At 42.8% G+C, this 12,539-nt stretch overlaps 1 protein-coding gene across 2 annotated transcripts in view; it reads left to right on the top strand.

Moving 5' to 3' along the window:
• Positions 1-12,309, top strand: part of braf (B-Raf proto-oncogene, serine/threonine kinase) — a 35,175-nt gene extending 22,866 nt beyond the window's left edge. For both annotated transcript variants that reach the window (XM_080420669.1, XM_080420670.1), the window contains 10 exons: positions 1,660-1,796; positions 1,920-2,037; positions 2,375-2,459; positions 3,415-3,591; positions 6,205-6,251; positions 8,223-8,341; positions 9,163-9,294; positions 10,213-10,347; positions 11,478-11,631; positions 12,046-12,309. In XM_080420669.1, coding sequence (XP_080276795.1) covers positions 1,660-1,796; positions 1,920-2,037; positions 2,375-2,459; positions 3,415-3,591; positions 6,205-6,251; positions 8,223-8,341; positions 9,163-9,294; positions 10,213-10,347; positions 11,478-11,631; positions 12,046-12,068 — 1,127 coding nt within the window. In that variant the 3' untranslated portion in view covers positions 12,069-12,309. The remainder of the gene's footprint in view (positions 1-1,659; positions 1,797-1,919; positions 2,038-2,374; positions 2,460-3,414; positions 3,592-6,204; positions 6,252-8,222; positions 8,342-9,162; positions 9,295-10,212; positions 10,348-11,477; positions 11,632-12,045) is intronic.
• The last annotated feature ends 230 nt before the right edge of the window (positions 12,310-12,539 follow it).

Genomic DNA, 12,539 nt, shown 5'->3' with positions numbered 1-12,539 from the left:
CTGATTTATATGCAGAAATGGCAGATCTAAAAGCTTGCAACACAACGCTTTGTGAACTTTTCGATCTGCAAATTCTCAGAATAAATCGGCCTTGATCACCTGCCTGCCCTTCGTGTCACATTCGCCTGTGTGTTTGCTCCTTGACTCTGACCTCACTTCTCTCGCTCACGCTCGACCCCCCTCCCCCCCAGCCGGTGGCCTCAACAGGAGGAAGTGTAGATTCCGCAGATGTTCCCAGTTTGTTGCTGACCAATTGATTAGGCTGCTGCTTTCATGTATTAGGGCTTTAGGGGTAGCTAGCTATTATTGTAACTTTTGTCATTTTAACAGTGCAATTTTAGCGTAGTCTTGTTATGGATATAAACACATGTTTCTCTCAGTGAGTTCCTTTTGAGTAAATTTGTGTAGCAGAGTATTGTAGAGTAGCCTGTCCGAAGCTCATAATCATGCAGAAGAACTGGTTTCAAATGCATTGGGGGCTCGTCCGCGTTCAGGGGAGCCCTGCCTGAGGCACAGAAGCCTAATATCTGCCTTGGCCAAAGGGGCGGGCTTAACCTTTGGCTGAGCAGTATTTAGTGGAGACCCCAGTTTGATAAAGGTTAAAGGTGTTTATACTAGTAATTTGTCTGGAAGGCAGGTGCCATACCTTGGCTCCAGAAAAATAAAGTTGCAATCCGTACCATTTTTTGTGTGAATAAAACTGTAATAAAACTGTATTTCAACTAATCTGTTAATACATAACTAACCCAACTGTGGTAGCTGGAGGGGGTCTCCCTACTCTTCTATTGAGGAGACCCTGTGATTGGGTAGGACACCTACTGGTTGACAAGTGGTATTGCCTGAGGCTCAAAGCGGGCCTTGGATCGCGGCAGTAGAAATTCCGGCCCTCGTGCGCGAGACCTGGGTTCGAATCCTGGGTAGAATATAAATCTGACGTATTTCAGCTTTAAAATATAATTTTGAGGTTTTGGAATATTGCGATGAAACAAAAAAAACTAGCATCACATCAAAGCAGGCGCCGCCTATCCCACACTTCCTCTCCTTCACTGCATGTGGTGTATGACCTCACCTCACAACATACTAGGGGTGCAAACATTAATCAAACTAATCGATAATAAAAACATATTGATCATTTAATAAGATAATCGATTAATGATCGATCCCTATTTTTTTTTATTTAAATAGCCGATCTACAAGCTCACAAAGCGTCGCAATGCGACACATTGTGAGCCTGTAGATTGTCTAATTTCACAATTTTTGCATGACACCTTTGTGCGACAAAGTATAAAATGTTTTATTGGTTCGTTGATATAAAAATTACAAAAATATAAAATGAATGCGCTTCTCAATTATTCGAAGTAATCGATAGAATAATCTCTAAGAAATGAATGGATAGTTGCAGCCTTACAACACACCACAGACACACAGCAGACCACCCCACACACCCCCCCCACCCACCCTGACACCAAAGTTTTCCGTCTTTCTTTCACCTCACTTTTCTCACCGTCTTTTTTAACTCCCTTTCCCGTCAATCTGTTTACTTTTTATGTTTTTCTCTCTCCCTCTCTCTCTCCTGTTAAACCATCCCTCTCTCTCTCCTGTTAAACCATCCCTCTCTCTCCCGCCCCGCCTTTCGAACCATGGCCTTTTCTCTCTCAGGGTCCACGCCAGGAGGGCTATCGGCCACGCCCCCCGCGTCCTTGCCTGGCTCGCTGACCAGTGTGAAGCCGCAGAAGTCGCCGTGCCCGCAGAGGGAGCGCAAGTCCTCGTCGTCGTCCGAGGACCGCAATAAGATGGTGAGCGGGCACAAAGTCAGTTTGACGTTTCAAAAAAGTGGTGCATTTAGCTCTGTAGTGTTGAGATGTCAGTGCTAGTTGTCCTACAGTGTATAATGCTGACTGGGCTTTTGCCCTGAACAGAAAAGCCTGGGGAGAAGAGACTCGAGTGATGACTGGGAGATTCCTGAGGGTCAGATCACGCTAGGCCAGAGGATAGGCTCCGGATCCTTTGGAACTGTCTACAAGGGAAAGTGGCACGGTACGTCTGTATCAGATGACGAATACATAATTTGTTTATGAAATATCGTCGCTGACCTCTTATCCATATTTTGACTTTTTATGTTTTTTCACGTAATGCTCTACTTCATCGTACAAGCGTGTCAAGCTAAAGTAGTGAAAATAGCTGATCTACAAGCTCACAACATGCCGCGCCGCATTGTGAGCTTCTGGATGAACATTTTTGTTCCACGTTCTGAATTGTACAAACAGTACAAGGTTTCCACCCGACAGCGAAGATATGCACATTAATATCCACAAGTCTCTTGTGTGAAAGTTGATCCTGAAGTGCAGTCCTGACTGTTTCCATCCTCTCACAGGTGATGTTGCGGTAAAGATGTTGAATGTCACTGCTCCCACACCTCAGCAACTTCAGGCTTTCAAGAATGAAGTGGGAGTCCTCAGGTATGCATCATTATCCTTCACCACGTGAACCCTAGCGTCCCTATTCTCGGGGGGGCGAACGTTCAGCGAAAACGGCACATCTACAAGCTCACAATGCTTAGCTAGCTTGTAGATTGGTCGTGTTCGGTGAAGAGATTTGGTTGTAGAGGCAAATACTAGGGGACCTAGTATAGAGCCTTTATAAACCCCGGTCAACTGAGTATAGTAGCGTTTGCCCTGACTTCACGCATTTTCAAACTTATCTTCATATACCGTAATTGGTCTTGCTGGCCTACTAAATGCGTATTATAAGATGGCACCATTGCTGTCTACTCGCTCTGCGTCTTATTGATAAGGATAAGGATAATTCATTTTTTTTAACAGGTCGTTCAATTAAGTCCTTGCGGTCTTGTTTCCAATGAGAACCTGTGAGCAATTAGGGGTTAAGAGTCTTGCTCAGGGACAAATTTCATTTCATCGACACATATGCTGGTCTGGCCTGGAATCGAACCTGGGGCAACCAGAGCCTCTGGCTCCCTAGGCGGGCTCACTAACCACTCAGCTATGGCCGCCCCACAATTAATTGATGAGCTGTGGACAGCTCAGATGGATGAAGTGATCCTTCAAGTGGTTTAGATGGGCCGTCCGCCGTCCGGGGATTAATGTCTATCAAAGTATGTTGTGAATATATGCATCTCAGTAAAATTCATGCGATAATGTGTGTGTGTGTGTGTGTGTGTGTGTGTGTGTGTGTGTGTGTGTGTGTGTGTGTGTGTGTGTGTGTGTGTGTGTGTGTGTGTGTGTGTGTGTGTGTGTGTGTGTGTGTGTGTGTGTGTGAGAAACAGTCATTTCTAGAAAATATTATGGCATTTGGCTACATACAGTACAAATGCAGAGGGCTCAATTCTGTATAATGTGTACATGTACTCGGCAGTAGAAACTATTAAGTTAACCTTCCCCCTCTGTCCCCCGTCAGGAAAACGCGTCATGTGAACATCCTCCTGTTCATGGGTTACACCACCAAGCCTCAGCTGGCCATCGTGACCCAGTGGTGTGAGGGCTCCAGCCTCTACCACCACCTGCACATTATCGAGACCAAGTTCGAGATGATCAAGCTCATTGACATCGCCCGGCAGACCGCGCAGGGCATGGAGTGAGTGGACACTCGCTAATGCACATGTGCACACACTCATAAACACACGCACACGTTACTTATGTGCCCAGCAGGGCCCTAAGGTCTGCTGAACAGGGTCTGTTAGATGTTCCCAACACTAATTTAAAAACTAAAGGTGACAAAGCCTTTCAGGCTGTAGCCCCTGAACTTTGGAATACTCTTCCACACGTTTTGAGAGATGCAGCCTCTGTGGACATTTTTAAGAACAACCTTAAAGGTTTAATGACATTCACTTTTACACCACATTCAAAGTCTTTGTCCTGGTCCTTCAAAAGTGTACAAAAAGTTTTAAGTGAAAATTCCATTCCAGTGATCCATGGCAGGTGTTTTTCTCTCACATTTCTAAAGCCTTTTCAACTGCAATGAAAAAAGAAATCTTTGCCTGCGGGTGTCGCTGGTGAGGGATTTTGCCTGTCAATCATCGCCTCTGCTCCGCCCCCCCAAAGGAAAGGATAGGGGAGGGGAGGGGCGAGGAGGAGAGTGGGCGGGATTAATCGACTGTGACCTCACTGTCGAAGGGCCAAGCTCAGATTACTTTTCAGCCTAATTATTCAGAAAACCCCAGACCACAGAAAATCCACTGAATGTTCTAAGTTCAGGTTTTTTGGGTGTAATTGAGGTCATAAAACCCCAAATAAAACATTGAAAATAAAAAAAGTGAAAATGAATGTCATGATACCTTTAAAACGCTACTATTTGAACGGGCGTTTGTTGATGGTACATGATTTTATTTTCCATGCTTGTGCTGTTGTCCTGCTTGAGATGAATTTGACAGCCTTTTTCTGCTTTAATACCCTGTTTAGGTTTTTTTTCACTGCATGTGAAGCACTTTGTGATGTGGTGTAAATGGAATAAAGTGCTCCAAGTACAGAGCCAATGGACCCTTCGCTAAACCCCACCCCAAAAGCGATTGTCCAATGCCAGCTTAGCAACCGTTGTTAGCCTGGCACAGGTCTGGCAAGCTTTCGTCACCTGCCATAGCTGTCAATGTTATTTCGCCCGCACACACACAATCATTTGCAATGAATAGCAAGAATAGCAAGAATAGGAATACCACGATAACGCAATGGTGACTATGAACCACGTACCCAAACCCGTTGGAGGCTGCTTTTCCCAAGCTGAAATCTGCACTTAAACTGCAAGGCTGAATATGGCTGTGTTGTTGAGCACATACACAGCTTAACGTCAGGAAAGTTACACGACACGACTCACTCGCCCAGGTGGTGTCAATAATAGGCTACTAATCACAGTGATCGTAACAAAATTCAGAATCACAGCGCTGCCTGTTTCGGATTCCGCACGTTAAAGTATATTCATTCATTTGTTCGTCTATTTATTAACTGCTACTGTAGTCTTACCCTGCGGTACATGAAAACTCCTGTTACAGTCATGGATCAACTTCAACCTGGTGTTTGCACTTTCTCCATTTACGGTCCGTACATATATATAAACGTTCAGATTTCAAATATAAATTGCTTACCCTATGGCCACGGATGTTAAAATGATGCACGGGACTCTCAAAAGTACCCGTATATTCTGTATTGTTCAATAAAAAGCATTTTAATCCGATCGGTGGCCATTTTCTCATAGAGTTATAATGTATCAGAGTGCAATACACCTACCAACCGATAGGGTCGCTTTGTTGAAAGCATATGGAGAAAATGGCCACCGATCAGATTAAAATGCTTTTTATTGAACAATACGGATGATACGGGTACTTTTGAGAGCCCGTACATAAATGTAACATCCGTGGCCATGGGATAAGCACTTTATATTTGAAATATGAACGTTTCTGTAGATGTACGGGCTATAAATGGAGAAAGTGCAAACACCAGGTTGAAATTCATCCATGACGGTCGAGACAGACGACCGTCGTGTATCCATGGCTATTACTCCCTCTAACATTTCCCGTGTTTTTAGTTTATTGAAATAATGTCATGCACATTTGTCCAGTGCATAGCCTACTGCAGGCCTTGTTGACTAGATTTAGAAGAGATTTTGAAGCTATTGCTGCTGAAATGATCGATTATTTTTAAGGGGAAAAGCCGTCACTTAACATGCAAGTCAATGGGTGAGAAGCAGAGATTGCCAGGCGCTGCCAGGCCTGGGTGTGACTAACTTCGCACCACCAGTCACAGAGTGGAGTGGGTGGGGCTTAGCGAAGGGTCCATTCGGGTCCAGTTTACTAAGTCTAGAGGCTGTAAGTGTGGTTAAATGAAGACCACATGTAGGCATACAATTGTTAGGTGGACTTATATAATTAACTAATTGATATAAAGAAATCTGATTTGAAAGTTTCTCAAATCAGAAGATGCTTTTTACCCACATTTATAACATGTTAACCCAGTAACTGTTTTTTTGTTTCTTTTCTTAAACATAATAAACAGAAACAAATGCATGGACATTTCCTGGATGTCCTGTTTTTTATTTACTTTTGATATCTATTAGTTTAGTTTAATTAGCTCAACATGGTCTGACAACTCACTTCCGTTAGCTGTTAGTGTGCGTGTGGTTGTATCATTTCATGCATGTGAACTATTAAGTATTGCTGTTCGGCTAACGTTTTGTCCTCTGTGATTCTTCTCTCCCCAGTTACCTTCATGCCAAATCCATCATCCATAGGGATCTGAAGAGCAACAGTATCCTTTACAAACAAGTCACTTCAACCAACTTGTTCTCGGTACGGTAGAGCAGTGTTTTTAAAGTGGGATCCAGGGACCGCCCAGGGGTCCTTGAGGGGGTCCCCAGCTAAATGACTGGTAACACTGAGAGAGTGCCACTTGCTCACTATGCCCCCTTTTTTTTAAATTAATTGAATACTTTAAAGTAATACTAGGTAACGTTTTCAACAAAACTAAAGTTAAATTGTATATCTTTTGTGAGTGGCAAAAGTTTCACAACACCCACTCCATGAATTTCACCCCCGGAAGCCTTTTATTTATATATTTTCTATTGAACGGTGACGGGGGGGACTTTCCCGGGAAAATGACGTCATCTGGCCGGAAAACGGAGGCGGAAATGCACTGGTTTCCTGTTTGGCCAGGAACTACCGCAACGGTTTCCTGTTTGGCCAGGAACTACCGCGCTAATAACAAAAAGGAACCTCACGCTGATTTTAAGAGAATGTAGGATTGGAAGATCGAAAAAGAACAGAAAAAGAAAGCACAGCTCATGGTAACTAATGCTCCACTGGCTAAGAGAAACGATCCGCAGATAGTATAAAACAATTAAAAGAACGCTTTTTGAAACGCTTCCGGCTTCCGGTGAAAACAAATGGAATTCTGGGTAATCGAGGACTACGGAAATTGTATGCAGTGACGGTAGTGACCAGCAGAGGTTGCTAAAAATCGTTATTTGTGAATCTGCATTGTACAACTTTAACATTCACTGCACTGTTAACAAGATTGTTAACAGTGCATTTAGTACAGTTATGCTAAAAGAATAACACAAAAAGCCCCAAGGGCTTGTTTCCATTGTGGTCCATTGTACTCAATTCATCAGTAATACATTCAATACAACAGTAATCTAGGCTCATAGGTAAAAATAATCAGTCTACTCAGTATCCTATATTAACTCTTTAACTGCCAGAGTAATAGTGTCACGCCACTGCCAGCGAAAACGAGCGATTTTACCAACCGTTGAAAAGTCATGGAATATTTTCCGTGATCACCGTCCTCACGGCGATCGCCTCATTACACGCACGGGGGTCTCGTAGAATCGGGGAAAACAATTTGTCCGGTCGCGGTAATCCATTCCATAGTTATGGCCATTTGAATGTGGCTTGTTTTCGTCAAAAACAACAGAAAGCAGAGACATTTTTACTTTTATAAAGCCTATAACACTGGGCTGACTCCTACCCTGGGTGAGGAAGGGTCTGATCCTTCGAATGTTCTAGAGTGTAAACCTGCAGGATCGAGTGACCGCTGCAATGTGTGCCTTGAATGAGAGCTGACTGTCCCGTACAACACCAAGGTTCTTGGCCGTTGGAACCGAAGGCACCAGGGCATTGTCTGTGGAAATGGTTCGATCCTGAGTGGAGCAGGACTTAGCTGGGAAGAAGAGAAGCTCTGTCTTGTCTGGGTTCAGCTTGAGGTGGCGAGAAGACATCCACTGTGAGATGTGAGCCAGACATGCAGCAATGCGCTCTCCACCTGAGGGGGGGGAAGGATAGAAACCGTTGAGTGCCATCGGCATAGTGCTAAGATAGATTGTGAGCAGAGATGACAGAGCCAAGAGATTTGCTGTACAGGGAGAAAAGGAGGGTGTCGCACGAATGTAGATCTACTTGTAGATCGGCTATTTTCACTATTTTAAAATGTTTTTAGAATAATCGTGAAACAGTTTTGGACCTGACAGCAACGAAATTCTACTTGGACTTCTATCACCCTTTAACTACATGAATCCTAGCGTCCCTATTATTGGCAATAGGCATGTGGCGAAAATATCCAATCTACAAGCTTGTAGATTGGATATAGATTGATTAAGAGATTGGTGTAGACGGAAAAAACAAAGGGGACCAATTAAGGGCCACTGGGGGACTCCCGTTAACAATGTATATAAGGTTTAAGTGGTTAAGGAAAGCAGGTTTCCTTGACTTGCATCCCTCCCAGATATTTTCCTCCACGAGGACCTGACGGTGAAGATCGGGGACTTCGGCCTGGCCACAGTGAAGTCCCGCTGGAGCGGATCGCACCAGTTTGAACAGCTCTCTGGCTCCATCCTGTGGATGGTGAGTGCACCAGTTAGACCAGTGTAGTTGCACACACAGTGCAGTGATATACTGACTTGCATGGATCACACAGTAGGTGCTGGGTTAAAAGTAGAACACAGTTTAAGTAGACTTTTTTTATTCAGCAACAAAAAGACAATCAATGAATGTAGCTACAGTATATTTCCTAGGAATGAGAGGCACTTGTCTTGAAGTGGAAAAAATAAATAAACAAAGAGAATCCATTGACAAATTCTATACGGAGAACACAATTAAAATATGAACTCTCTAATCGTGCTGTCTTATCTTTAAAATTTCCACTTGAAGTCGAGTGGGTGGTTTCTGTAATTCATGAAAGAAATATCCATACTGTACCCTGTACCAGAGAGAACCTCCTGCTGTTTAGTTTCATGTATTATTTTCAAGAAAGCTCTCGCATTCCTTGGACTTTTAATTATTAAAAGTCCAAGGAACGCGAGAGCTCTCTATTAATAATAGAACCGAACTACTTTCATGACATAGAAGTATTGTTCAATATGGCGTGCATGATGATTTTTTTCTTTTCTTTATGTGATCAAGGATTGCACTGACTGAAGTGAAACGTACACAGTAAATTGCGCCACATTGTAAGATTGTAGATCAGCTATTTTCCACAATGTTTTGAAAATATTTGAAAATGTATGAAATTTTTTTCAACATGGAAACGATGATGACGTTTATGCAAACATAATTGTGAATATCTCAAATCATTGCGATTAGGAGATTATGTAATGATTGATTGTGTGTGTGTGTGTGTGTGTGTGTGTGTGTGTGTGTGTGTGTGTGTGTGTGTGTGTGCGCAGGCCCCAGAGGTAATCCGGCTGCAGGACAAGAACCCGTACAGCTTCCAGTCTGACGTCTATGCCTTCGGTATCGTCCTGTACGAGCTGATGTCAGGAGTACTGCCCTACTCAAACATCAACAACAGAGACCAGGTACTAGAGTTGTTCCGATACCAGTATCGGAAAAGCTGCCGATACTGGTATCACTATCGGCGAGTATGACATTCCGATGATGGTATTTAATTTACAGTCATATTTTGAATGCTTCTGTTGATGTTGCACGACCGTTTTATACTCTTACTGTACTATTTACATGTACATGATTATTTTACTAACTTTTAATAGTTAATTTATAAAAAAAAGCCAATCAGGAGAGAGTACTTATAGAGTAGTAGTTATCAGCTTCAATTTTATATTGTTCTAGTTCCAATTTTGTCTGCTCAGTTCTTTGTGTCATCACTTTCAATTTCACTGGTTTAATGTGTATTCTGTGTGAGCTCTCTCCTGATTGGATAAAATTGGTATCCCGACCTGAAAATACATTTTCTGTTTAATGAAGAGCTGGAGAGACATGGAGACTCCTGTTACTGGACAAACACTCTATAGCAATGAGTACTATCAGAATATAGAGCTATTTAACTCATTGAGTGCCATTAACGTGTTTCACGTGTTTTACCGCTATGGTGCAACAGGCCATTAACGTGTTTCACGTGTTTAAAAAAAAGAAGAAAAAAATTAGAACCCAAGATATCATTATCCGAAGATTTGCAGCTCCATCCACTCCTTGTTTAACTTATAACTGAAAAAGGCTGTATCTCGCTTCCTAAGCACTTTTTTTTTACTTTGAAAAAAAATCAAAATCTTACTGGCCAGAAATAGCCAGAAATAATTCGGGCACTCAATGAGTTAACATGTATTTTAACAAAACAATATCACTTACCCTACCTTTAACAGGCTTTAACCACTATAACTTGGATTTTTTTTTTTTTTTTTTATTTCAAGTGGACTTTGACAAATATTGTATATCTGTGTTGTGTTGGGTCAAAACGTTGCGTCTCTGTGCCCTCGCAGATCATCTTCATGGTGGGAAGAGGTTACCTGGCCCCGGACATGAGCAAGGTCCGGAGCAACTGTCCCAAGGCCATGAGGAGGCTGATGGCCGACTGTATGAAGAAGAAGAGAGAGGAGCGACCGCTCTTTCCTCAAGTAAGAACGATGCCTCACAACGGCCAAATTAATAGATCTAAGATCTCACAAGGTACAGGAGAATAACAACACAATAAAGACACGCTCAAACAAATGTGAATAAAGTATACACTCTATACACAGATGTATACCCAGTTGCAACTCACGTCTCTTTTACTAGGAACACTTTACATTTGGCCACCAGATGGTGTCAGAGTGTTACAAATTGAAGACCTGATCCTCAAATTGTGGAAGATAAAAAACTGGTGCCTCCTTTACATTAGAGGCACTTTCAACCTGGCTTCCCTGTTTTATTTATGTCATAGGCACAGTGTGAGCTTGTAGATCTGCTGTTTTCGCTATTTGTGAAATGGGGCTTAAGTGGTGTGCCTTTTTTTGCACAATGAACCGTGAATTAAAAAATTCATATGATCCAGACATGGGGTCTCAGCACAGCACAAACGGAACACTCAATGCAAACCGTGTAACAGTTCAATGGTAGGTCGGTAAATGGGGGTAGATAATGTAATCAAGAGTTGAACTCCAACTAGTGCACGTTCCTGAGTATTACATAATGTTTCATTACACTGCAAGAGTGACATCAGCGCAGATATTGCCCACTATTGAATTCAAACAGTTCATCAAGTATTAAAATTGATGATTCCGAACTTTTTTTTCTTCCATTAGAGACTCCCCATCTTACATCTAACTCATAAGCTGAGAACACACTGGCAGGCACACGCCCACACACAATGTTGTGTTTTTCAAACATGTTAACCACTTAAACCCTACAAAATATATAAGTGAAAATAGACGATCTATAAGCTTTTGCAAAGTTGTTAAACTTTTTTTACTCTTTTTGATAATACAATGCCCCCAAAAATGCAAGTTATGATTTTGTGCAGCATATTCAAAATGTTGGACTACCTCCAAACAGACGAGGCATCACTGCCCCCCACCCACCACCCCCCCCCCCACCCCCCACCCCAACCGACCCCCGTGATCTTTGGCGCCCCCACAGAACCACTGATTTAAATGCTTGGTCTTTCGGGACTCTGGAGTGCTCTAAAAAGGATTAATGCTGATGATTTTGACCATTGACCCATGTCTGTGTTTGTTTTCCACTTTTTTTTTTTTTTTTCTCCCACCAGCTCTTGGCGTCTATTGAGCTGCTGGCTCGCTCTTTACCCAAAATCCACCGCAGTGCATCGGAGCCCTCGTTGAACCGGGCCGGATTCCAGACAGAGGATTTTAGCCTGTACGCCTGCGCTTCACCCAAAACCCCCATACAGGCCGTCGGCTATGGTACACGCACACGCACACGCACACACACACACACACACACAGGTATTACTATATATTACTTTCGTTGGACGACGGCGACTTATATGTAAATGGCCACAACTCTAATCCTGACCCCTTAACTGTAGTAATACAAGTACACACACACACACACACACACACACACACACACACGCACTCGCACACATCCAATTAGTCTCAAGTATTAACCAGAGCAAATTGTCAGAGATGGGGACATTGGATAAGGGGGTTGAACACAAGAGTACTTTAACATCTACCTCTAGATTGCTTGAGTCAGGCCTGGGCTGTGTGGAATTGCCCAAACTCTCAATTAAATGTTGACTCGTGGTTAAATCTGCTGACTGATGGGCCTCTGGCTCTCTTCTCTTCTGTTTTCTTTTCTTTTTTCCCTTGCAGGGGAATTTACTGCGTTTAAATAAGGAAAATCAAAAAGTGCTGCAAGATTCCACAAGTTCATTCCTCGTCACTTCTCAAAAAGTCTTGTGCTCCTTCGGTGGATTCATTCATTATCGAAAAAGAAGAAAAAACATAAAAAAAACAAAAACAAACATCAAAGTCAATCAAAGACGCAAGTTCCTTTTTTTTGACTGAGCTCTCTGGTGGGAGAACCACTGAAACCTGCCACCAAACTACCATTGAATCAGAAAAAGACAGCTTGAACGAAACACACAAGGGGGGGAGGGGGGGACACATATGATAAAATGACACCAAAACGAAGACACTAAGATTATCCTTACCAAACCAGTTTGAGGAGATGGTGAACTCTGTGGATCGACTGAGCACCGCGTCATGCTAGCTCCATGGATGAATGGATGGATGGATGGATCAATTAAGGGAAAAACAGGATGTGAAATGGAGGTCAGTGGGTCGGGAGATGACCAGCCTTAGTG

This window comes from Gymnoscopelus braueri (genome assembly GCF_963280865.1).
Source record: "Gymnoscopelus braueri genome assembly, chromosome: 23".
NCBI lineage: Eukaryota > Metazoa > Chordata > Actinopteri > Myctophiformes > Myctophidae > Gymnoscopelus > Gymnoscopelus braueri.
This window is presented reverse-complemented; position numbering and strand designations above follow the sequence as displayed.